The 27376-nt window shown below is 33.1% G+C and overlaps 1 protein-coding gene across 4 annotated transcripts in view; it reads right to left on the reverse strand.

Annotated features, from left to right (window-relative positions):
• Positions 1–27376, reverse strand: part of RIC1 (RIC1 homolog, RAB6A GEF complex partner 1) — a 102251-nt gene that overhangs the window by 57144 nt on the left and 17731 nt on the right. For 3 of the 4 annotated variants that reach the window (XM_031449756.2, XM_010993426.3, XM_010993425.3), the window contains exons 2-3: positions 16785–16892; positions 7331–7410 (exon numbers count right to left, since the gene is read on the reverse strand). In XM_031449756.2, coding sequence (XP_031305616.1) covers positions 7331–7410; positions 16785–16892 — 188 coding nt within the window. Of the gene's footprint in view, positions 1–7330; positions 7411–16784; positions 16893–27376 lie in introns of those variants that run through there. The other variant, XM_031449757.2, reaches the window with a different exon arrangement.

A 27376-nucleotide genomic window follows, 5' to 3' on the forward strand; every position in this document is an offset into this window, starting at 1 on the left:
CCAGAAACAACAAAAAAAAACAAGACAAAATATATGAAACAACCATATTCAGACACTGCACAATAGGCAGCACAGGACTGTAATCCTGAGTGAAGGGAGACAAACAAGGTTTTCTGGTAGAAGTCACTTTCCAGACTACCATGTAGGGCAGTCTCATTAAGCTGACAAGAAAAAAATTAAAGTTCAGGGAAGCAGAAGCAGCTATTTGTGGAACAGAGTACCAGAGAGGTGGGAGATACAGAGACTCAGTAAGCTACAGAGGTTCTCCTTAGGTCTTGCGGAATGCCAAGCTATGCATATATATGGTGAAACCCCACAACGTCAACCAAAGAATAACTACCAGAGTTTAAAGCTGTACAGCTCATATAGGGCTGGGAGACAGTCCTGTTCTGACCAGAGTAAAGAGACCTCATTAAAGACCCAGGACATTAATAGAGTGCTCAGAAGGGCTAAGCCAGCCTAGAGTAAAGGCTGAACACACCCTAAAAACACATAAACAAGCTTTAAAAGGATCAAGATCTCCAACATAACTGCCACCCAAAACAAACCTCAATATTGTTTAAAGAAAAAGAATAAAAATAAGATGCTCAACAATGTAATACAATGTCCATCATCCAATCTAAAATCACTAGACATGTGATATGACTCAGCAATTCAACTCCTAGGTATTTACTTACCCAAGAGATATAAAGCTAACTAGAGAGTAAAATGAGACTGGAATCTGAAAAAGCAGACAAGGTCCACAATTTACCTTTTTACTCTTTATATACTTTCGTTTTTACACAATTTTTAAAAGTTATATTCCATTTACATTTATTAAAAAATATTGGATATATTCTCCATGTTGTACAATACATCCTTGTCCTTGCAGCCTATCTTACACCCAATAGTTTGTATCTCCCACTCCTCCACTCCTTAGTTGCCCCTCCCCCATCCCTACTGGTAACCACTAGTTTGTTCTCCACATCTGTGAGTCTGCTTTTCTGTTACACTATTTTTTTTTAATACTTTTTAGATTCCATATATAAGTGATATCATACAGTATTTGTCTCTGACTTATTTTACTTACCATGATGACTTCCAAGTCCACCTATATTGCTACAAATGGCAAACTTTCATTCTTCTTTATGGCTGAGTAGTATTTCATTGTGTGTGTGCCCACATCTTCTTTATTCATTCATCTGTTGATACACTTAGGGTACTTCCATACTTTGGCAATTGTAAATAATGTTGCTATGAACACTGGGGTGCATGTATCTTTCCTAATTAGTGTTTCTGAATTTTTTTCCAGATATATATCCAGGAATGGAATTGCTGGGTCATATGGTAACTCTATTTTTAGTTTTCTGAGAAACTTCGATACTGTTTTCTACAGTAGCTGCACCAATTTACAATTCCACCAAGAGTAAATGAGGGTCCCCTTTCACCACATTCTCACCAACATTTGTTATTTGTGTTATTTTTGATGAGAGCCATTCTGACAGGTGTGAGGTGATACCTCACTGTGGTTTTGATTTGCATTTTCCTAATGATTGGTGCTGTTAAGAATCTTTACATATGCCTGTTGGCCACCAGCATGTCTTCTTTGGAAAAACATCTATTCAGTCCTTGTGCCCATCTTTTATTCAGGTTGTTTGTGTTTTTGATGTTGAGTTGTATGAGCTGCTTTTATATATGCTGAATATTAATTCCTTGTCAATCTCATTGTTTGCCAATATTTTCTCCCATTCAGTAAGTTGTCTTCATTTTGTCAACGGTTTCTTCTGCTGTGCATAAACTTTTAAGTTTAATTAGTTCCCATTTGCTTATGTTTGCTTTTATTTCCTTCACTCTTAGAGACAGATCCAAAAAAATATTGCTGTGATTTATGCCAAAGAGTACTCTGCCTATGTTTTCCTCTAGGCAGTATCTAGAGTATCTGGTATTACATTTAGGTCTTTAATCCATTCTGAGTTTATTTTTGAATATGGTGTTAGAGAATGTTCAAATTTGATGTAGCTGTCCAGTTTTCCCAGCATCACTTATTGAAGAGACTGTCTTTTCTCCACTGTATGTTCTTGCTTCTTTTGTCACAGATTAATTAACCATAACTTTATGGGTTTATTTCTGGGCTTTCCATACTGTTCCATTGATCTATGTGTTTGTTTTGTGCCAGTACCATACTGTTTGGATTACTGTAGCTTTGTAGTATAGTCTGAAGACAGGGTGCATGATTCCTCCAGCTCTGTTCTTCTTTCTCAAGATTGTTTTGGCTATATGGGGTCTTTTGTATTTTCATACAAATTTTAAAATTATTTGTTCTACTTCTGTGAAAACTGCCATTGGAAATTTGATAGGGATGGCACTGACTCTGGAGGTTGCCTTGGGTAGTATGGTCATTTTAACAATCTTGATTCTTTCAATCCAAAAACACAGTGTATCTTTCCATCTGTTTGTATTGTCGTTAGTTTCTTTCATCAATGTCTTATAGTATAAAAGAAGAAAATATCTATGTCTTTAATATTTGATAATTAAATAGACTGAATTTTAGTATAACTTTTCTTTAAAAAGAACTTTGGCCTTAAGGCCTCTTAAGTATTTTTAATGATGTTTATGAAATTATTTTCATTATGAAATTAAATATGATTTGAAGTTTCAAGATCTACTAAACTCATATTTAAACATAAACAAACACATTCTAAAGCTTAACACAAATTATTTCTGATTTATACCTGGCAGAATTTCCTTCATTAATTTCACTGTAAGTTCCAAGACATGAAAGAAAAGGCCATCAAAATGACTTTCAATGGATGAGTCTGTCCACCAGCCTGCGTAACTAATCTGAAGGAACATTTTAACATAGAATGGAATTTATAAAGATACAAAAAATGAAAGAAATGAAAAATTCATTAATCAAGAATAGTCATTTAATAAGACTGCCACCACTGTTGAAGCCTGACTTCCATCATCAATACGATGGATGCTGGAAACAATACCATGTGGAAACTATGAAAGGTTATGGGGGCACCTGATCTGTTCTAAGATGGAGCATAATGGAAAACAATATGCAGTCTGAGGTTAAGAGGCTGTCATATTACATACGGAAGTTGAGATACTCTTGAAAAATTCATGTGATGAACGCATAAGCTTTAGAGAAGCAAGAGATAATAGGGTTTGAATAACTGAGAAGAGGATGACTAACTACAGGCCTCAATTATGCTGCCTCTATACTTCCAAGACTATTATAAACCACTCCAGGTCATTTATCCTTTTTCTGATTCCCTAACTCCCCAAATAAATCCCAAAATAGTAGATGTTCACAGATGGGCATGAAGACGGTTGAGGCAGTATAGTACTGGTGGTTAAATACACAGATTTTTGAAGTTACAACACTTACATCTGGATCCTGGCTCTGCCACTTATTAGTGTGTGACTGTGGGTGAGTTACTTGGCCTACCTGTGCTACAGTTTGTATAGTAATTGTAACATAACTACCTCAACAGGGTTGCTACAGGGATTAAGTGAGTTTTAAAGTTCTCAGAATCGTGTTTTAAACTGCGTTAAGTGTTTACAATGGTACAGATGATGATGATACATGTCAAAGCTAAGTATTTTTAAAAAACCTTTGTCAAACCCTTATATGAATCATCATTTCCAAGTTTTAATAGCTTGAACTCATATAATCCTCCAAACAACCTAATAAGAAAATACTTTTATTCCCATTTTACAATTCTACAGAGTAAGAAACTTACTAAAGAACTCAACTAGAAAATAGTCTAGCACAAAAATACATAATAGGCTGACTCTAATCTACTCTGCAAAGCTGTTTCCATAAGAGATTTTGTCTGATTTTATGCAGCAGTTATTAGATGTTAAACTCTGAAAGAACTACATTATCAAGTCAAAAATAAAATATATACAAAACATACATAATTTATGTAATACATAAAATCACTCTCTATATATAATCACTTAAAATGTTAGAAATGAAGGTGAAGAAAAAATACATTAATAATAATATCAGCTGTCCATTATTAAATTTCCCATGAGCTAGGCACTAATCTAAACAATTAATATGCATGATCTCATTTAATCCTATTAAATAATTACTATTGTTATTTCATTCTACAAATAAGGACACTGAGGTTTTAGAAGTATTAACTTGACAGAAGTCATACAGCTGAAAAGCAGCAGAACTGATATTCAATTCCCGGTCTGTCTGACAAGAAAGCCTATATCCCCTTTAACCACTATACATGCTGCTCTAAGGCAATACACATTTTATTGAGCTCATGTACTGAAACCCAAAATCTTCACTACAGTAGAAGAACATTCGAGTTAATAACAAAACAAAAAAATAATGCTCTTTATTTGTTCTCTAGCTTAACATACACAGTCAAACACAGCAAAGCTCATGAACTGTCAGGACTACTAACTTAGTTAAGTGATGTCCCCAGAGTCTTAGAAGGCAAGAAACTTTTTAAAACCTCTGGAAAACAAAAAGTGAGTTTCAAAATACTATTCCAAAGCCCTGTAAATATATGTAAATCATGTTAGGGAGCTGAAGTAAAGAAAATAGTATTCTTCACTGTTTTAAGAGATGTTACCTCCCTCCCCTATCCACCTATAATAGTATAAAAAAATAATTTAAGTGCAGGTGGTTCTGTTTATTGCTGTCTATTTACAGGAGCATGTCTAAATCAAGAATTAAAATGGATTATATTTCATCTTATGAGATTGCTTTTACCTATATACCTTGTGAAATCTTTGTGTTTCTCAGCAACTTATGACACCTTCATATAAAAAAACAGTAAGCCGTGGCCCTATTTATTGCAAAACTTTCCTCCAGTTTGTTACTTGGTCCTTTTACTGTTGTTTTTTCTCCTGTTAATTTTCAGAAATTTAAACTTTTGTATAATGAAATCTATTTTCCCTTCAATTTCTTGTATACCTAATAAACTTTGTCTATTTCCTACTATCTAGAAATGTGATAATTCACTTATATTTTCATCCAGCTTTAAATGGCTTGATATTTCTTTAAAAAGATACTATGCTTTAAAATTACATATTCCTTTATTTCAAAAGTTCTTTCAATAAAATGTTCTTAGTTCAAAAGTAAGGCAAAAAAAAGAAAACAAAAAACAAAAAACCCCACAAAACGTACAGAACATAAAGACCAAAAGTCCATGTTCCCTCAAATTCTAACCAAGAGGTAACCCAGTGTTTAGAATACATGTTTTTTTCCATGCATATACTAAAATATAGAGGAAAAAGTTCCTGTAACTTACTGACATTCATCTCTTCCTTCCCCTCATTATCCCATGTTTTTGGATTGGAAGAATTAATATTGTTAAAATGGCCAGACTACCCAAAGCAATCTACAGATTTATGCCATCCCTATCAAATTACCCAGGACATTTTTCACAGGACTAGAACAAATAATCCTAAAATATACATGGAATCACAGAAGACCCAGAATTGCAAAAGCATTACTGAAGAAAAAGAAAGAGGCTGGAAGAATAACCCCCCAGATTTCAGACAATACTACAAAGCTACAGTAATCAAAACAGCATGATATTGGTACAAAAACAGACATATGAATCATGGAAACAGAACAGACAGCCCAGAAATATATCCACAAACTTTTGGTCAATTTATCTTTGACAAAGGAGGCAAGAACATACAATGAAGTAAAGACAGTCTCTTCAGCAAATGGTGCTGGGAAAATGACAGTTGCATGTAAATCAATGAATTTAGAACACTCCCTCACACCATACACAAAAATAAACTCAAACTGGCTTAAAGACTTAAACATAAGACAAGACACTATAAACCTGTTAGAAGAAAACATAGGCAAAACATTATCCGACATAAATCTCAGCAATGTTCTCCTAGGGCAGTCTACCCAAGCAATAGAAATAGAAAAAATAAATAGACGGGACCTAATTAAACTTATAAGCTTTTGCACAGCAAGGGAAATCATATGCAAAACAAAAAGACAATCTACGGAATGAGAGAAAATATCTGCAAAAGATGGGACCAACAATGACCCAATCTCCAGAATATATGAACAGCTCATACGACTTAATAATAATAAAAAAAAAAACAAACAACCCCATCAAAAACTGGGCAGAAGACCTAAACAAGCAATTCTCCAAGGAAGACATACAAATGGCCAATAGGCACATGAACAAATGCTCAATATCACTAATTATCAGACAAATGCAAATCAAAACTACAATGAGGTATCACCTCACACCTGTCAAAATGGCCATCATTCAAAAGTCCACAAATGATAAATGCTGGAGAGGCTGTGGAGAAAAGGGAATCCTCCTACACTGCTGGTGGGAATGTAGTTCGGTGCAGCCATTATGGAAAACAGTATGGAGAGTCCTCAAAAGACTAAAAATAGACTTACCATATGATCCAACAATCCCACTTCTGGGTGCATATCTAGAGGAAACCTTAATTCAAAAAGATAAATGCATCCCAGTCTTCATAGCAGCACTATTTACAATAGCTAAGACATGGAAACAACCTAAATGTCCATTGACAGATGACTGGATAAAGAAGTTGTGGTATATTTATACAATGTAATACTACTCAGCCATAAAAATAATAAAATAATGCCATTTGCAGTAATATGGATGGACCTGGAGATTGTCATTCTAAGCGAAATAAGCCAGAAAGAGAAAGAAAAATACTGTATGATATCACTTATATGTGGAATCTTAAAAATTTAGGAAGACAAATGAACTTATTTGCAAGACAGAAACAGAGTCCTGGACATAGAGAACAAACTAGTGGTTACTGGAGGGGAAGAGGGTGGGAGGGGATAAACTGGGACTTAGAGATTTACAGATACTAACTGATATACATAGAATAGATAAACAAGTTCATGCTGTAGAGCACAGGGAACCATATTCAATATCTTATAGTAATTTATGATGAAAAAGATTTTGAAAACGAATATATGTATGTTCATGTATGACTGAAACACTGTGCTGTACACTAGAAACTGACAGAACATTGTAAACTGACTATACTTCTATATATATATATATATAGATACATACACACAAAATCAATATATATATATATACATACATACACACAAAAATAGTAATTCTAAGTGTTCAAGAAAGGATATAGTGTATCTACCTAAGATTCCCAGACTTACTTAATTATAGAACTCTTTATTCAAGTAATAACAGTTTGAAGACCTGGTAATTTTTGAAATACTGTTTTGGAAATGCTGGCTTAGCACTTCAGACAACCCCAAACTGTAACATTTTTGTGAAAACAAAGTATGCAAATCAAACATTAAAAACATGAAAGAAAACAAACTTACTTGGGATACACTGGTTCATAAAGGTACTTGTCCCCTCTTGACAATGTAATGTGAAAAAACAAGATGTAGCCATTTGCCGTCTGAAAGATAAATTTTATTTACCATGAATTAAAGGGTAAAGCTATGACTGTAACCTTAAATTTTAATTTCATATATTCTTACTTTGAAAGCACTTCACTCTCAAGAACTCTCTTTTGAAGAGTTATAGTTGAATTATGTGAATAAAAATCACTTTGTTTTAATATAATCCATCTTGTTTAATAAACTCATGAGGAAGAGTTTTTATAGATTTGAAATACTTCACAGATATGTATTGAAATCAATAGTTCATAATATATTATAAACATTAATATTCTAAAATAATTTTATTATTTAATAATAGATTATTATTTTGAAAACTATACAGAACATTTTGAACTCTGGAATAATATGCCAAATAATTTTTCCAAGTTTTTGAAGCAAAAATGTCACCAAATAGTAATAGTATGATGGAAATCTTGACTCTACACCGTTTATATAGTGTAACTTCAGAATAACACATTTATACATTTCAAAATTAATGAGCCTGATTTACTACAAAATATACACTGAGACAGTAGAAAAAACCAAAAATAAACTAGTTGATGTTAAAATTTTGGAAACTGAAGGTCTGCTCTAAGTTAACAAAATGTTGTAAAAATATAAATTGTATTAAAACAAACAGTGCCATTGTACATATGGCACATATCTGTGATCTTTGAAGCTCAAACAACCACTTTACATTTATATAAATACAGAAAATACTACATTTAGCTTTTTGTAAACAAACATTTTCATGCATAACAGTGAAATGGCAATGTTTTACCAATGCTACTTTATATTCATACTGAATTGTTATCATTTTAGAGGCAGGAGGGCTTTTACCCAAAGTAAAACTAAAAAAACCTGAAAGAATTACTCCAAGTTTCAAATTTCTTTCCAGTAATGGCTTTCTGTTTTTCATATAAAGGAATGCCAGAGGAAACACTCAATTTCTTCAGCAAAGCCAGGTTTTACATATTTTAGCTACAAATGTTAATATTTCATAATGTATTCCAAAATTCTAGTGCAACATATTGGGATACAAAAGAAAAGAGGCTAAAACTCTTCAGATAAAATCATCTTTTTCTTTATGCGCAATTTTATATTCTAATCTGAAGATGGAATCAAAAACAAAATGGATCCAAATCAAACCACATCAAAAGTTACAGTTTCATGACTCCTATATAGATTATAGTTTAAAACTTGTAAACTTTACTGTTATATGGGCTAGAAAAGTAAAATAATTTGGTGTAGTACTTAGAATAATAACATACAATGTCTAGAATATTAGTCACTAAGGTGAAAAGTTTAACATTTCAGAATATCAAATGCTAATCATATATCCTGAATTTTGCTTATAGACTATAATTCCAGTGAAAATATAGCATCACTTTGCACCAGTATTTAGAAATTTTATATATACAATATATTAGATGAAATTACAAATAGTGGCTCAATTTACTATCATGGTATTCTGTGTCAATCATCTTTACCTCTGTATCAATCATCTTTACCAAGTATCTATGGCTTTGTATGTACATTAAATGCTATATATTTCCAGAGCTCAATGATACCCATCACTGATAATTTCATAAACAGTCCTGCCCTTGAATAACTTTAAAAAGTTTTGGTAGTAAAATGATCATCCTTAAAAAGTAGCACTGTTATTTAACTATATCAAATCTGTTATTATGCAATGCTGGCCTTTTGTTTTTTACCCCCCAGATACTGCAAATAAGTGTATAACTATTGCTTTATCTTTAGGCAACAATCCCAATAACTTCTCCTGGCATACATACATACACACCTCAAAACTAATTTTTCTAAGTTAATGAAAAGACAAAGGACCTCCAAAAGATAAAGAACCTCCAAGTTCTCTTTCCTGTTATTATCCCATATTTTAAATATATTTTTTTCACTCTCCAAGGCATACTACTGGATTATGCGGCTTTAATTACTAAGGCCCAACAATGTGTAGGCAACTTATATGACAAGTCTTTTTATGTCTCTCTCTTTTGTATATCTATGGGTTAGGGCTATAAGGTCATAAGGATAGGGGTTATTAAGAGGATAAAAGAAGGAAACTACTACTTAAGTAGAGGATGGCAGAGAAAAGACTTGTCTCTGTTAATGCCACTTAGATGAAAAAGAACTAGAAACAATAACGTAAAAGGATATTAATAATGCAACAAATACTCAGAGAGCTGTGAATATTAACGTTTAACACCATTTTTTCAATTGCAAATCTAGTAACAGAGATTTGAAAACCATGTAAACTACCTCAGCTAATTGCGTATTTTAGAAAGAAGAGGTTAAGACCTAGATGTGGTGGTGGCAGTTGATGTTGTTGTCATTCTTATTAATTGCTTGTTTGTATTTTGCTTTGGGCACTTGAGAAGTTTTCACTTGCTACCCCAAAATAATTTTTAAAAATTATTTTATGATTGATGTGTGACATACACACTAAGAACAGTAATTCTCTATAAACAGGAGGAAATTTAAATCTAACTGTATTAAATCTAACTGACCTCAATGACACATAACAAAGTTTTCTATAATAACTTAAGAAAGATTTGAAGATCCAGAGAGGTATCTTCTATCCCAATACACTGCCATATTAGGTTTCAAATAAGGCTGAAATAACAGACTATCACTTTCTAATTCTTTACCCTAGTTTGTAAGTGGTGTTTTACATTTTAGCTTTACTTCTTTATTATGCATGTTCAAGTACATAAAATCAATCACTCCTAATCATACCAGTGAAATAATGATCTAACATTTTTTTGTAATCTTTCAGACTTTGTACATTCACATACATGAATACATTTAAATGCGAGATGACAGAAATAGTTTCAAATAACACATTCTTTCGAAGATAGGTAGGTGATGAGTATCTCTTGACATGAGTAGTCTTCAAAAATTATTATTCCTAGTATTATCACATTGTTTACCAGAACACCAAAAAAAAAAAAAACCAAAACCAAAAAAACAAAAAACAAAGATAAACTTCTGCTTCCCACCAAGGTAGATTAAGCTGAAGTCAATTTATGCTCCCATCTGAAACAAAAAACCAAAAACCAAACAATATATGAAGCAATGGTTTTCTAAACACTGACCAAACAATGTAGACCAGTGATCCCTGAGATATGGGAAATAACTGAGGTAGGTTCTATGATTGAAATGAGGTGAGATATTACTCTTTTGAGAAATTAGAGCCTGGCAGACTCCCTGAGTTGAGCAGATGAAGCATAGAGTCCAGAAAGAACAAGGCAGTTACAATTTACATGACAGTGCCAGTGACAAGAGAGCTGCACAGAGAAAGAATTGAAGAGCACCAGTAAGCACACGCATGTGAATACACTACCAAGGCAGAAAAGACACCAAAAGGGTTAGTAAAGCTAACAGTGCATGGTGCTCAAACAGCCCTGAAAACAGTGCCTGTCCCACCAGCAAGACTCATAACACAAAGGGCATTGATTAGAATGCTCAGGAAGGCAGTCCTCAGGCATGGCTGTGATAATTCTAGAAAGGCAGTATCTCAGAAGTGGGAATAATTAGCTCTAGATTGAGCACTATCCCAAACCTGCAATACAAACCATAAAACACCACCTGAACAAATCAAAACTGCTTCCAAGAATAAAGCTCAAGACTTACAGGGCCTGAAAAATATCCAGCACACAACAAAGTAAAATCATTATGTCTGGCACCCAAACATTACCACACATGCAGATAGGCAGAAGAACAAACACAGGCAATCTGCAGAAGAGGAACTGCAAAGGGCCGATAAATATATGATAAGACGCTGAACCTCACCAGCAATAGAAATTAAACAAATGGAGATTAAAATGACAAGATTTTTCATCAATTTAATGCAGGCATAAATGTAGGGACACAGGAATATTAAGAACACTTAGGAATGACTTTAGGAACTGATACAATTAATGTTTATTATAGCAATGTTTGTAGTTGCCAAACATCCATTAAGAATAGCAAAGAAAGTAAGAAACTTCCATACTATGGAATATTGCACAAATATTAAAATTAGTAAGTTACAAGTATATATATTAATCTCTAAGGATAGTCATAATATACTAAATGGAAAAAAATCAAATTGCCAAGTAATGTGTAAATTAAGATCCTAATTTTGTGTGCAAATAATGAAAATTTCTGTATTTATCAACTTAAAAATCCACTCATCTGTATCAGAATCTTATGCAAACATTCAAAATCAAGTTACAAAAAGTGTTGAAGTGAGATAATTTTCATATGTCAAAAAAGCTATGTAATAGCCACCTGTAAAGAAAAAATGTCATGTTTTAAATAATCAACTATGTATTAAACTCACATATTTATCAAATGTGCTCCCCATGAACAAGTGACATTAGCAGTCATTTATATTAATATCACTTTGGATTTAAAAACAAATAGACTTCAGTAGCCTTTCAAAATTTACATGCTATTATGTATAAGCACATCTGCAAATATCCATGAAAAAGATATAAGCACAAATAAAAACTGATTATCTGTGAGTGGTCAAATTACTGATTTTTTTCTTGTTACTCTCTGCATTTCTCAGGTTTTCTTCATCAGACATAAATCAACCTTGTAACTTAAAAATTAAAACTTCTGAAAAATCCAATTTTCAAAACTACAAAACTCTAGAAGATAACGTAACAGAAAATGTACATGACTTGGGTTTGATGATGACTTTCAGATATAACACTGAAAGCACAATCAATGAAATACTAAACTGGTAAGCTGGACTTTATTAAAATTAAAAACTTCTGCTCTACAAAAAAATATGTCAAAAGAATGAAAAGGCAAGCCACAGACTGGCAGAAAACATTTGCAAAAGACATATCTAATAAGGACTTTCATCCAAAATAAACTAAGAATTCTTAAAACTCAAAAATAAGAAGACAAACAACCCAACTAAAAAATGGCCAAAGACCTCAACAGACACCTCTCACCAAAGATATGACAGATATCAAATAAACCTATGAAAAGATGTTTCATTATTCTGTCATCAGGAAAATGCAAATTAAAACGAGATAGCACTATACACCTTCCAGAATGGCCAAAATTCAAAACAATGACACTATTAAAGATGTGAAGCAACAGGAACTCTTACTCATTGCTGATGGGAATACAAAATGGTGCAGCCACTTTGGAAGACAGTTTGGTGGTTTCTTACAAAACTAAACACAGTCTTACCACATAACCCAACAATCATACTTCTTAATATCTACTCAAAAGAACTGAAAACTTATGTCCACATGAAATCTGCACATGGATGTTTATACCAGCTTTATTCATAACTTAAAATTTGGAAACAACCAAGATGTTCTTTAGTTGGTGAATGTGAATATAAACTAGAGTACATCGAAACAATGAATTATTACTCAGTGCTAAAAAGAAATAAGCTATCAAGCCATGAATAGACAAGGAGGAACTTTAAATGTATATTACTAAGTGAAAGAAGCCAATCTGAAAAGACTACATACTGTATGATTCCAACTATGTGATGTTCCAGAAAAAGCAAAACTATGAGGACAATAAAAAAGATGAGTGATTGCCAGGGGTTATAATGGAAAATGAAGGGATGAATAAGTAAAGCACAAAAGGTTTGGGGGGCAGTGAAACTACGCTATATATACCATAATGGTGGATATATGGCACCATAAATTTGTTCAAACCTACAAGATACAACACCAACAAGGTACCATAAAGATGGTGAGAACAGATTCATCAGCTGTAACAAATGTATCACTCTGATGGGGGATGTTGATAATGGGGGAGGCCAAGCATGTGCTGGGGCACGGATTATAAAAGAAATATTAATATCGTCCCCTCAATTTTGCTATTAACTTAGAATTGCTCTAAAAAACAAAGTCTATTTTTCATGACGTCTACTTATAACATCATATTAAAATTCATGTAAGCTGAAATGTTAATTCATGTTTTAAATCATACAGAGATTAATTAACTTAAATCACCTGAATCAGGTCAGCATTTACTTAATATGTTTAATATAAACCAGAATACAAAAGCTAAACTTATACTCATCATGACATTTCCATAAACTTCTAGAGAAAGACTATAGGCAATAACTAGGTAAAATAAAAACTGGATATTCAGTAGTCAAAATAGTCAATTCTTTGTTATCCTCTCGTATGTATGCATTTTATCTCCCCAACTTAAGAACAGGAATAACTTCTAATTTTTTGTTTTCCTAATATTTAGTGCATGCAAAAGGTTAATAAATTAATATGAAATTGCATCTGCTCTAAAAATAAAGCTAATGGACTGTTTCCACTTTACTGGGGTGTAGAGGTTGTTTCTAGTTATCTGGTATCTGGTTCTGGGGAATCAGGGCAAAAGAACAGCGGCCTGAGTTAAAGAGTTCCACAAAGGACGTGGTTGGGGGTGTAGGCTAAGAAGTGCTTCGTTTGCGTATGAAAGGAACTTAAGTGGGTAATTCTTTAATACCTCAAGGAATTGGCTACCCCTGGGAGGGGCAGTCTCTCCAGGGTCAGCAAGACCCCAAGATGCCAAAGCATAATACAGAAAAACAACACTAACAAAAAGATTAATACAGAGCGAAAACTTTCATTAATTTTCTTGTTACAAAGTTCTAAATATAATAGTACTAAGAATTAGTAGTTTTTCTTTGCAATACACATCCAGTAAAGAGAATGAAATTCTTTTTATGGGGATAATATTTTCTGCTTAATTGCGGTTTATAGTTAGTATTCCCTATCATGAAAATCGATTGCAAAGCTTCCTCTCAATGCTATTCTGTTTTGTTATTTTACATATTTTATATTTTAAAATGTCTTTTCAGACAAATACTGCCAAATACTGGTATCAGTCTATAAGCATATGATTTTTAAATGAATATATTCATCACTTGGTAGGCAATTACAAAGTCTACTAGATTTCTCCTATTTGTGCCTTTTAATATGTCATTATATGGTAATCACTTTCAGTTGAAGGTTAGGTGGAAGCACTCTTCATTTGAACAATTAAGTGGACTTTGAAATATGGAAATTTCCTCTGCAATTACATCAAGGTCCGAAAAACGCTATTAGAGCCGTGGTTTGAGCTCAGAAAATATATCTATTGCTAGTTTTTGTTGGAACTAGAGATCTTACTTCTCCTTAACTTTTGACAGCAGTTGAAGTATAAAAAGTAGCCTGACATTACTTGTAATTCAAACTTTGTCATCAAAATGGCTTAACCACATATAAATTTCACATAAAAGTACTGTTTTGCTTATTGTTTTAGACTGTATCCATTAGGAAATACTATCAACTCTGTAGCAAAGCTATTTTCCAAAGTCGTTCAATGTCTCATAAGTGGTTGAGGGTGGTTTTTAAAGTTCAAAAAATTTCAATCTCAGACCTGTGCTCAAAAAATCCACAAAAAATCTTTACCACTGACTGCTAAGCCAGCAAATGGCTGTGGACTTGGGCAAGTCAGTACACTCAGGTTTTATTTCTGACAAAAACTTAAAATAATCATAGGTTTTAAATGCTTACCTGTGCACAACCTTTGTAAACTTGTCCAACTAAGCCTTTTTCTGCTCCATATTTTTACCACCATCAATTAAAACACCTCAATAAATTCTACTCCAGGCTGTACTGAATTAGAATTAGTGTTTTCTCAACTTCTTTGAAAAGTCTTTCACCTGAAGTTGTTACACGCTATTCAGGAGGAGTAATTCTTGGTCATTTCACACTCTGCCTTGACTGCTCATGTATTAACATTTGTCAATTCATCACAAGAGCCACGTAAATTCACAATGATTGCACCTTCATATAATTTTTTATTTTTATGAAAATATTCTAATGGGATGAGATATCCCATTTTAAATTTTCTAATTTTTCTTGACTATTAATTTCAGTGAGTTGGGAATACTGTGATGAGTACTTAGTGGGGTAATGCCAACTTATACTGGATTCTTTTGGCATCACTATAGTGTCATTGCATAATAAACACAATATTTTGCCATCTAATTCAATAATAAAATAATCCATACTCCTTGGTGCTTTAAAAGCATGGCATTCAAAGTCTATTTTTCTCTTCTTTTATTCCTTTGACATGATCAGTCTGCACTAGTAATAATATAATACAAAATGTCACAGTATACTGATATGCATGGCGCTTGAAACACTGAATTTATAAATGCTTTACTACAATTTACAGTGCATTGAGCAGGAGAGTGAAGAGATAAGGCACCACATATGGTCATGGTCAGGACTACTCAACGTAGTCAGAGCTTGAAAGCAGCCATAGACATGTAAATTACATTTTCATGCTCTAAGAATACATTATTTACGGACAATAAAAATTTAAATTTCATATAATTTTCAAGTGTCAAAAATATTATTCCTCTTTGATTTTTTTCAATTATTTAAATACATAAAACTATTCTTAGTTCATGATCCACAAACAGGCAGCAGAGTAGATACTGTATGTAGTTGGCAGTCCACAAATCACTGCTGCAGAAGTGAGGAACTACTCAGTATTTCTGACCTTATGGAGCCATTTTCAGATGATTAACCCAGTCAACATAACATAGCATGAACAGGAAGAGGACTGAAAGTAGAAAGAGAAATTACTGTAGTAGTTAAGAGGACAGTAAATGGAATCTAAGGACCTTAGTTTAAAGCCCTTCTCTCCAGTATACAGTATCTGTGCAACCTTGGACAACACAACTTCTCAGATCCTCAGTATACTTATCTACTATGAAGGAAAATAGTATCCACTTTAAAGTGTTGATTTAAAGATTGAGAGAGATGATCCACATAATCTGGTTATAACAGTACTTACACAGAAGGTTCTCAATGTTAACCATGCGTTATTGCTAACTCAAATTAGGTGATAATGACAGCCCAAGAGTTAATAATGACAAAATAGAAACTGAGAAGGTGAAATTAACTAGATCTAAGCCCATTAATAGAACAGAGGAAAAATGTACAAACAGATCCAAATGAATTTGAGAATTTAGTATGACATAAACACATAAAGTTTATCATTTTTGTGAAACATCCTTGGGAATAAAAAGTAGAATTTAAAATATAAATCTGGGAGAACCATGTGAATATAAATGGAAGATTTAAAAATCTGGACTAGATTTCAAGGACAAAACAGTAAAGTGCGAAGAATAAACAGAAAAGGGTATGGGCACCATTTAGGGATGGGGGAAGTAGAAGAATCAAGAAAGAAGATACAGCAGGAGAAACCTGAAGAGAAGAATCAGTACAGCAATTTCTATCACAGAAGGTAAATAATAATGGGTGTGAAAGGGTGAAAGGAATTCATCTGCAAGAATCAAATTTAAAGTGTAATGATTTCACAAGAAAAAATTAAAGTTGGAAAATCTACTTACTGACACAGCTATCATGGTACTATCTGGCCTCCATTCAGCTTGCTTGTAGGATCCAAACTGAGAAGATGATTTTTCAGGTTCCTTGTAGGTTACGATTAACACACTAGGCTGAAAGGAAACAGTTTTATTTTATTAATATCTCATAAAAATATATACAAGTAAAATTTAAGGTAACATCATAGAATACTCTAAAAGTAGTTTAATAATTCTGTAAGTGTAATAAAAGGTAACACAATCCAATATTAAATCATGAGCTTAAATAGTCCAATAAAAAAGACAATAAAAACCATAAAAAAGACAATGTGAATAAGCCTGTATCTATTAAAGAAATTAAATCAATAATTAATCGCCTTCAAAAACAGAAAGTACCAGGCCCAGATGGGTTCACCAGTGTATTCTACCAAACACCTAAGGAAGAAATTACAAATTTTTCTGCAGTCTATTCCAGAAGATAAAAGCAGAGAATACTTTCTAATTCTTTCTATGAGACCAGCATCACCCTAGTACTAAAACCAGCAAAGGCATTGTAAGAAATAAAATGGCAGACCAATCTCTCTCATGCACATAGATGCAAAAATTCTCAACAAAAGATTAACAAATCAAATCCAACAATGTATAAAAAGAATTATATACTACAATCATGTGGGATTTATTACAGATCTGCAAAATTGGTTCAACATTTGAAAATCAATTAATTTAATCCAGCATCAACAGGTGAAAGGGGAAAAAAAAAAACCCAATCATATCAACAGATGCAAAAAAAGAATATGACAACATCCAACACCCATCCATTCATGACAAAAACTCTCAGAAAACTAGGAACATATGGGAACTTCTTCAACCTGACAAAGACATCTACAAAAACCTATAGCTAATATCATACTCACTGGAAGAAACTAGAAGCTTTCCTGATAAAAATCAGGAAAAAGGTAAGGACATGCTCTCTTGCCATTTCTTTTCAAAATCATATTGGGAATTTTAGTTAATGCAATAACACAAGGGAAGGAAATAAAAGATATACAGATTGAAAAGAAAGACATACAACTGCCTTTGTTGTTAGATGACATGATTGCCTATATAAAAAAATCAAAGTATGAGCAAAAAATCTTGTGGAAATAAGTGATTATAGCAAGATTGCAGCATATAACGTTAACATACAAAAGTAAATAGCTTTCCTATAAATCAGCAAAGAACAAGTGGAAATAGCAACAAAAAATATCTAGGTATAAATTCAAAATATGTATAAGATCTACGTGAGGAAAACTACAAATTTTAAAAAACAAAATCAAATAAGAATAAATAAGTGGAGAGACAGTCCAAGTTCATGGATAGAAAGACTCAAACTGTCAAGGCGTTCAATGCTTCCCAACTTGATCTACAGAGTCAATACAATCCCAGTCAAAATCACAGCAAATTGTTTTATAGATATTGACAAAATGATTCTAAAATTTACATGAAGAGGTGAAAGACTCAAAATGGCCAACTCAATATTGAAGGAAATGAAGTCGAAAGACTAGTACTGTCCAACTTCAAGACTTACTATAAAGATACAGTAATGAAGATAGTGTGGTATTAGCAAAAGAATAGAAAATAGATCAGTGAAACAGAATAGAGCCTAAGAACAGACACACATAAACCTAGTTAACTGACCTTCAACAAAGGAGCAAAGGCAACACAATGCAGAACAGATAGTCTTTTCAACGAATGATGCTGAAACAACTAGGCATCCACTTTCTGGCACTACAAGAAGCTCCACAAGATCATCTCGTACTCTGCCTGCCCTTGCCCTAGAATCAGTGATTTGTTTTTTTTTTTCAGGGACTCCTGTCTCTTTTATTAGAAAGAGTATTTAGAAAACAAGATCTGAAAGGATGCTTATTGCTAGTGGAGTGTCATTGCTTCTAGGTCCTCTCAGCAAACACGATAGGAAATATATGATACTATAGTAACCCACATATACACACGTATCTCTACATACTTGTTTCAATTTATGCATATACTTATAAAAAGAAACATACGTGACTACAATCAAGCACAAGTGGTTCATTCTAGCCTTCTGCCTTGGAAGGCTAGAATGAACTTACTTGGAACTTTTTCTTGACCGTGAGAAACCTGGCTATCATATCATATAACTACTTTAGTTCTTTGTTCAACCTTACTATATGCGTATATTTTGGAATTTCTACCTATATCCCTATAAAACAAACTTATCAAATAGAATAGTTTTTTATGGACAACTCCTTTTTCTTTAGCCTTAAAATAACCAGTTACAATGCCATTTTCCAAAGTTACATAGGTCATCCCCATAAAGGGTTTTTTAAATCTCTAAAAGTGAAATACAAAAGTTCCTAAGAAGCTAATAAAGCTCCAGACACATTAAAACTGCTAGGCATTAGTTGTCTGTACTTGAAATAACAATTAAAAGTTAAAAACAAATACCTTGGGGGGACTGACATCAGCAACATGTCAGAATAAGTAGTCCTGGATCCTCTTTCCCTCACAATAATTCACAGAAAGATTCCCTTTTGTGAGAAATACAGAAGTGAACTGAAATGCACTTAAGTGCTAGGAATGCGAGATCAGACTCATTAAAGCTGGTAGGGAAATTTAGAACACCCTCTCGCCAAAATTCCTACCACCAACACAGTGCCATACACTCAAGATGAAACCCTCCAGCTAATCTCTGCAGAGGAAAAGAGGTGGTCTGTGCTTCCAGTGCCCAGTCTTTTCACATGGGCTCCCTAGAGGACAAGCTTGCGAGTATCTCGCCAGTCTCAAAGCACTGTCTGAACCAGCATAATCTAGCTACCTGATGGAGAACAGAGACAGTGGCTTGGACTGGGAGTCACCACAGCTCCTCGTCGAAGTTTAGCACAGAGGCAACAACAACAAGAACAACAAAATTCCAGCTCTCAATTCCTCCCTGGAAAAAGAAAAAGTTGGTCCACGTGTCCAAAACCCCGATTTTCATGGGGGCTACTCAAAGAATGGCTTCTGTCTTCCCTGTCTCACAGTGCTGATAGGACCTGGAAAATTCTAGCTGTGAGAACAGAGACAGAGGTTTGGGAAGGCAGTTGCCAAAGCCCCTCCCCTTCGCTAAACACAGAGTAAGTGAACAAAAAAACCCAGCCTCCAGCTTCTCCCTGGAGGGGGATTTGCAAAGAAAAAAGTAAGCATGATGTACTAGTACGAAGTTTTCACAGGCCATTAGAATCCCTGGCTGAGTTGATTGGTAGGGATCTTCTACTATTTGAGGCCAGTTCATGAGGACTGGAGAGGAGGCTGTTTTGTCCAATGCAGTCACCAACAAAGAGTCAAGGAAGATGAAGAAACAGGCAAACACACTGCAAAGGAAACAAGATATATCTCCAGAAAGAGACCCAAACAAAAACAGCTATATGATTTACTAGACAGATAATTCAAAATAACTATCATAAAGACATTAAAAAAAATCTGTTCACTGAGATTAGGAGAACAATGCATGAACAAAGTGAGAATTTCAATGACATAGAAAATATTTAATATGTGTGTGTGTGTGTCTGTAGACAGACTACAAAACAGAAATCATGCAGGTGAAGAATATAATTGAAATAAAAAATTCACTAGAGCGGTTCAACAGAAGACTAGATCAAGCAGAAAGAAGGAAAAAAAGGTCTAACAATCATTGGCAATCATTCAATCACAAAAGAAAAATGAAAAAAAAAAAAAGTAAAAAAAAGCCTAAGGAACTGTGAGACACCAACAAGTAGACCAATATATGCATGGAAGAAGAGAAAGAGAAATGACTAGTAACCTTATTCAAAGACATAATGGCTAAAAATTTCCCAAATCTGGGGAAGGAAATGGATATCCAGATCCAAGAAGCCCAAAGAACCCAAAAGAAAAGAATCTCAGAAATCCACAATGAGACAAATTACAATCAAATTGTCCAAAGTCAAAGCAAAGAGAGAATTCTGAAAGTACAAGAGAAAAGCAACTTGTCATGTATAAAGGAATCTCCACAGGACTTTAAGCAAATTTCTTAGCAGAACCTTGCAGGCCAGAAGAGAGTAGAATGATATATTCAAAGTGCTGAAAGAAAAAAAAAAGTTTCCAACCAAGAATACTGTAAATGCCAAGTTGTCCTTCAAGAAGGAAAGAAAGATAAAGTCTTTCCCAAAATAACAAAAAGCTGAAGGAGTTCATCACTACTAGCCTACTTACCAGAAATACTAAAGGAAGCTCTTCAAGTTGAAAGGTCACTAAGCAGCAACACAATAGCATAAAAAGGTATAAAATTAGCTGGTAAGGGTAAATATATAGACAAATACAGAATACTGTAATACTATAATGGTGGTGGGTAAACCCTTTTTTATCCTACTGTAAAAGTTAAAAGGCAAAAGTATGAATTAAAATAACTACATCTAAAAAATATATTAAGATTCAAAACATAAATATGCATAAGTTATGACAATAGTAACAAAGTATGGGGGAGGGGAAGTAAAAGTGTTGAATATTTGTATGCAATTTAACTGAAGTTGTTTTTAGCTTAAAATACACTGTTATAACTACATTTTTGTGAGCCCCATGGTAATCCCACACATACATGGTCAACTGATTTTCAACAGAGGCTCCAAGTATAAACAATGGAAAAAGTATAGTCGCTTTAACAAACTGTGCTGGGAAAACCAGAATGCACAAGAATAAAAGTGGATCTTTATCTAACACCATACACAAAAATCAATTCAAAATGAACTGAAGACTTAAAGGTATGTCCTGATACTGTGAAATTTCTAAAAGAAATCATATGGAAAATATGACATTGGTCTTAGCAATGATTTCATTAATAGCACCAAAAGCACATACAACAAAAACAAAAATAGACAAGTGGAACCACATCAAATTAAAAACCTTCTATACAACAAAGGAAACAATCAATAGAGTGAAAACGCAACCTACAGAATGGGAGAAAATATTTGCAAACCATATTATCTGGTAAGGAGTTAATTTCTAAAATATATAAGGAACTCCTATAACTCAATAGCGAAAAACTCAATAACCTGATTTTTTAAAACATTTTTTATTGAGCTATAGTAATTTTACAATGTTGTGTCAAAATCCAGCGTATAGCATAATTTTTCAGTTATATATGAACATACATATATTCATTGTCACATTTTTTTTCGCTGTGAGCTACCACAAGATCTTGTTTGTATTTCCCTGTCCTATACAGTATAATCTTTTTTACCTACTCTACATATGCCTGTCAATATCTACAAATTTTGAACTCCCAGTCTATCCCTCCCACCCCCCTGATTTTTTAAATAGGCTAAAGACTTCAACAGACATTTCTCCAAAGACAAACAAATGGCTGACAGGTATGAGAAAAATGCTAAATGTCACTAATTATCAGGGAAATGCAAATCAAAACCATGATATGAGATATCGCCTCACAGCTATTACAATGGCCATTATCAAAGAAACAAAAGACAAATGTTGGTGAAGATGTGGAGAAACTGGAACCCCTGCACTGTCACTGGAAATACAATACAGAATACCCAATATGGAAAAAAGAGGTTCCTCAAAAAATTAAAAATAGAACTATCACATGATCCAGCAATCCTACCTTTGAGTATTTATCCAAAGAATTGAAATAAAAATCTGGACGATATACTGGTACTTCCATATTCATTACACAACTATTCACAACCACCAAAATATGGAAACAACCCAAGTGGCCACTGTCAGATGAATGAATAAACAAAATGTGTGTATATCCATACAATAGAATATTATTCAGCTTTAAAAAAAGAAGGAAATTCTGCAATATGAATCAATATAGGTAAACCCTGAAGACATTTACTAAGTGAAATAAGTCAGTCACAAAAAGACAAATGATATATGATTCCACTTATATAAGGTACCTAAAATGGTCTCATTCATATTAAGCAAAGCATGCAATGGTGGTTACCAGGAGCTGGGGATAGGGAGGGTAATGGGGAGTTGCTAATCAATCAATGGGCATAAAGTTTCAGTGAAGCAAGATGAATAGTTTTAGAGATCTGCTGTACAAGGCAGTATCTATAGTTAACAATATTATATTGCATGTTTAAAAATTTAAGAGGGCAGATCCCATGTTAAGTGTTTGCATCACAATAAAATATAGAAAAAACCCTTTCATGTTTTAGAAATACAATTACTTAACAATATGTTATTTATGCTGTTAAGTAATTGTATTTCTAAAACAAAAAGAAAATAGTGAGTCAGTGGACTATTTTACAAATCTGTTCAAAGTGTGGTAAAATAGACCATGACCAGATTCATAGATTTACTTTTACATTCAGTCTGTTGTGACATGTAGTTTTAATTGAAGTATATGAAGAAAATCCACTTACACAGGTGGACTTTTAAAATAATGGTAAATATTCTTCAATACTACATTGAAACTTGATAGGGTTATTTTCTTAAAAATTAGTAGTAATGTAAAATCTGAATCCTTATCTATAAAATTCTTCTACTGTTTCCAAAACAAAAGTACCTTGGATAGCATTTGTAATGGATGAAGAGAAGAAAATATAATTGGGGAGATCGTTAGGAATTTATTTTAATAAACTAGAAGAGAAACCTGAATCTGAAAGGGAAATTAGAAAAGCAAAACAACCTTTAAAAAGGATATAGTTGAAGGACTTATGTTACCTGACTTTGAAATCTATTATGAAGTTATAGTAATCAAGACAGTGTGGTACTGACATCAAGACAGACAAACAGATCAATGAAACAGAACAGAGACCAGAAATAGACAAGTTAAGTGGGAGGTACAAAGTCAATTCAACGGAGGGATGATCATCTTTTCAATAAATGGTGCTGAACAATAGGACAGCCATATGAAGAAAAAAGTACTTCAATCTATACTTTGCACCATATAGAAATATTAACTCACCTATTTTAATTAACTTATTCACCCATTACAAACCTATATATAAAACCTAATCCATCAAAGTTCAGGAATATAGGAGAAAATCTTTCATGGTCCTAAGTTATGCAAAGATTTCTTAGATAAGACATAAAATCATGGCTCACAAAAGAAATATTATTAAAGCTGACATACTGGTCCTTATAAAAATTAAATATTACTCTTTAAAAGACACTACTAAAAAAAAAGCACAACACTATAAATCAACTATACTTCAATAAAAAAAAAGGACATGCTACAAACTAGAAAAAAAAATTTACAAATCACATATCTGCATCAATGACTTGTATCCAGAACGAATGAAGAATTTTTTAATCTAAGAAAACAAACAATGCAATTTTTTTAAATAGGCAAAAAATTCAAATAATATACTACAGTATCAGATTTTAACACAAAATTTGAAAAACATACTGACATAAGTAACTGAAAGGAAAAGGGAAGCATAAGGACAGCTTTTTCTTACATCGGAATTCCAATTAATAAATGTTGAAGGAAAAAGGGATGAAGAGAATCATTATCAGATAAACACCACATAACAGCTGCAGACAAGTTCCAGTGATGGATGCTAAACTCAGGGAGCAAAAGTGCAGGATATGCACAGTATCTTCCTCAAGTTACTTTTAACTACAAAGGGAAAAACAGTAACTTTACTGTAGAGAAAGCTGGCAGACACCAAGTGATCAAGGTAAATACCACCAATGGTAAGATATATGAACATCATGAATTCTTTGATATGATACTGAGAACATTTTTGTGGTATTTCTGCCAAAAATACATAAGCTCATTCTGCTCATGAGAAAATCAAATACTCTCAGGCTGACAGATTCTATAAAATGAACTGACCAGTACTCCTCAAAAGGATCAAGGTCATAAAGGACAAGAAAAAATTAAGCAGTAGTTACAGAATGGAAAAGAAATAACTATATGCATTGTGGAAAGTAGTCTAGAACAGAAAAGGAACATCAATAGAAAAACTGGGGAATATTTCAATGACATCTGTACTTTAGTTAATAATACTGTACCAATGTTAATTTCCTCTTTATAATTATGCTAAGTGAAAGTGCACAACCAAAAACAACTATGTACTGCATGATTTCATATATATAAAATTCGAGAAAATGCAAACTAATCTATAGTGAGAAAAAGCAAAAGAGTGATTGCCTGGAGATGGAGGGGAGAGAGAAGCAACCATAAAGAGACAAGTGGAAACACCTGGGGGGGTCTTGGATATGTTCATTATCATGATTATGGTGATGGTTTGAGTGTATACATGTCAAACTTAATCAAATTGACACCATAAATACATGCAAGTTACATTATATCAATTATAGCTCAAAAAAGCTGTTTAAAAGTTAAAAACAAGTTATCTTAGATAGTGTTTTGAAGAACTAATTAAAGGGAGGAAAAAAACATGCTTAGGGAGACCTACTCAGAATCTGTTGCAAAAGCCTAAAGGAGTAACCAGAACTATGACAGAAGGAGGGACAAAAAGAAGAAAAAAACAAAAACTGGTTATAATTTGCTTAGTACCTTAAAATACATACATATAAGACACAAGTTAGAGTAAACTGTATCTTTATATTTAATTTTGATGATTTAGACATCTTTGATCTATATGACCTGTTTATTTGAAAGATTGTTTTTTTAATGTTGATGAGAAAGGAAACATTAACCTATTCAATCGGTAAAATGACTTTATCAGAAAGGTTTCTGTTGTTACAATAAGCAATGATGATAATTTGCCTACTGGATTAATAAAGGTAAAGAGTCAATCAGAGTGACAATATTTAATCCCTAATTTAAAATCATAGTATTTTTTAGTATTTACTAATTTTTTATTTTTAATTTTTTCAATATTTATTTCATAAACTTTTCACTTCTCAAAATGATTAACTTTTCTAATTTGGGAGTCAGAAAGCATAACAAACCTGATGTTTTTGCTCTAGTACACTCTGCTTGTACTCATACTGAAACAAAAGAATAATGTACAATAACGCAGGCTTTTGAAATTGCTAAGTTTTTATGTAAAGCAGACAACCAGCAGTCTTCAGTCTCACCTCTTTTCTAGTGACTTACACTCTGCATAGATTTTTTTTTTTAATTGAAGTACAGTTGACTTATATGTTGTGTTAGTTTCTGGTGTACAGCATAGTGATGTTTTACATACACACACACACGTTGCACAGATGTCAATAAGTACTACTCTGACTCTGTAAATAACAAAAATCAACATGTTTAAAGCCCCTCAATTAATTGTTGACTCTATGAAAAAAATCCTTCCCAGTAGGCAATTTTACTCCTTTCAGCGCTGCCTGTCTCTAAGTTTCTAAATACACGTTCATTCAAAGAAGTCCATCACCTATCTCCTTGTAACACATGGCAACACAGATTCAAGTTATGCATGAATCTTTCTGTATAAAAAGTACTTTCTGGTACTGGGAGGTTAGGACTTCAGCTTATCTTTTGGTGGGGGGGATATGATTCAACCTATAACATTATCTCTTTGTAATGCTCCATAATAATTGAGAAGTGAGATACCAAGAATAAATAAAAATATGCTGTGACTGTATGTCTTACTGTATGTCTATATTAAGGCTATCTAATCAAACTTTCTGCAAAAAGAGAAATGTTTTATATCTGCACTATGCAATCAATACAGTACGTACTAGTCACATGTGAGTACTGAGCATTGAAATGTGGGTACTGTAAGGAACTGATTTTATTTTACTTAATTCTTAATAAATTAAAAATTTTAATAACATGTGGCCAGTGGTTTCCATGCTGGATGCACCAAATATACCTGTAGAATACAGGTTCTGTAGAACTGGTGATTGTTTACTTAAATAAAGGGTGGAGACCAATCCAGTTACAAAAATGCTGTGTTAAAAGCAGAACAGGTTTCTTTACCATAGAGCTTTAGCATACCATTAGTAGGCTGATGTACATTGTAAATCTTAATAAAAATAAATTATGTATATTTCCCAAGCTTACCTGATTAAACAACTCATCTTTCCCCTAGATTATCACAAAGTATCAAGAGTTCCTTATACCAGCCTTCAGGAAATTCTACTCTACACTTTTCAAGTAGCTATACATGTATATTAAGTCTGATAAACTAAATGTCACCGACTTTTAAAGTCAATTTTTTTACTTTTTAAATTGTCTAATTCACTGGTTTTTAGTGTATTAACAGAGTTGTGCAATCATCACCACTATATAATTTCAGAGCATTTTTAAATCATTCCAACAAGACATTCTGTACCTATTAGCAGTCAGTCTCCTTTCCCTCCTCCCCTCAACTCCTAGCAACCAATAATCTACTTTTTGACTCTATGGATTTGCCTATTCTGGAGATTTCATATAAAAAGAATCATATGATATATGGTCTTTCATGTCTGGCTTCTTTCATTTAGCATAATCTTTTAAGGTTCATCCATGTTGTGGCATGTCTCGGTACTTCGATCCTTTTATGACTAAGTAATATTCCCTTGTATAGATTGTGTTTATCCATTCGTCTGTTGATGGATGTTTAGGTTATTTCTACCTTTTGGGTACTTCGAAAAGTGCTGCTATTAAATGTTCGTGCACAAGTTTCTTTTATAACATCTGCTATCAATCCTTTGGGATATATATCTAGGAA

The sequence above is a fragment of the Camelus dromedarius genome, chromosome 10 (assembly GCF_036321535.1).
Source record: "Camelus dromedarius isolate mCamDro1 chromosome 10, mCamDro1.pat, whole genome shotgun sequence".
Taxonomy (NCBI): domain Eukaryota; kingdom Metazoa; phylum Chordata; class Mammalia; order Artiodactyla; family Camelidae; genus Camelus; species Camelus dromedarius.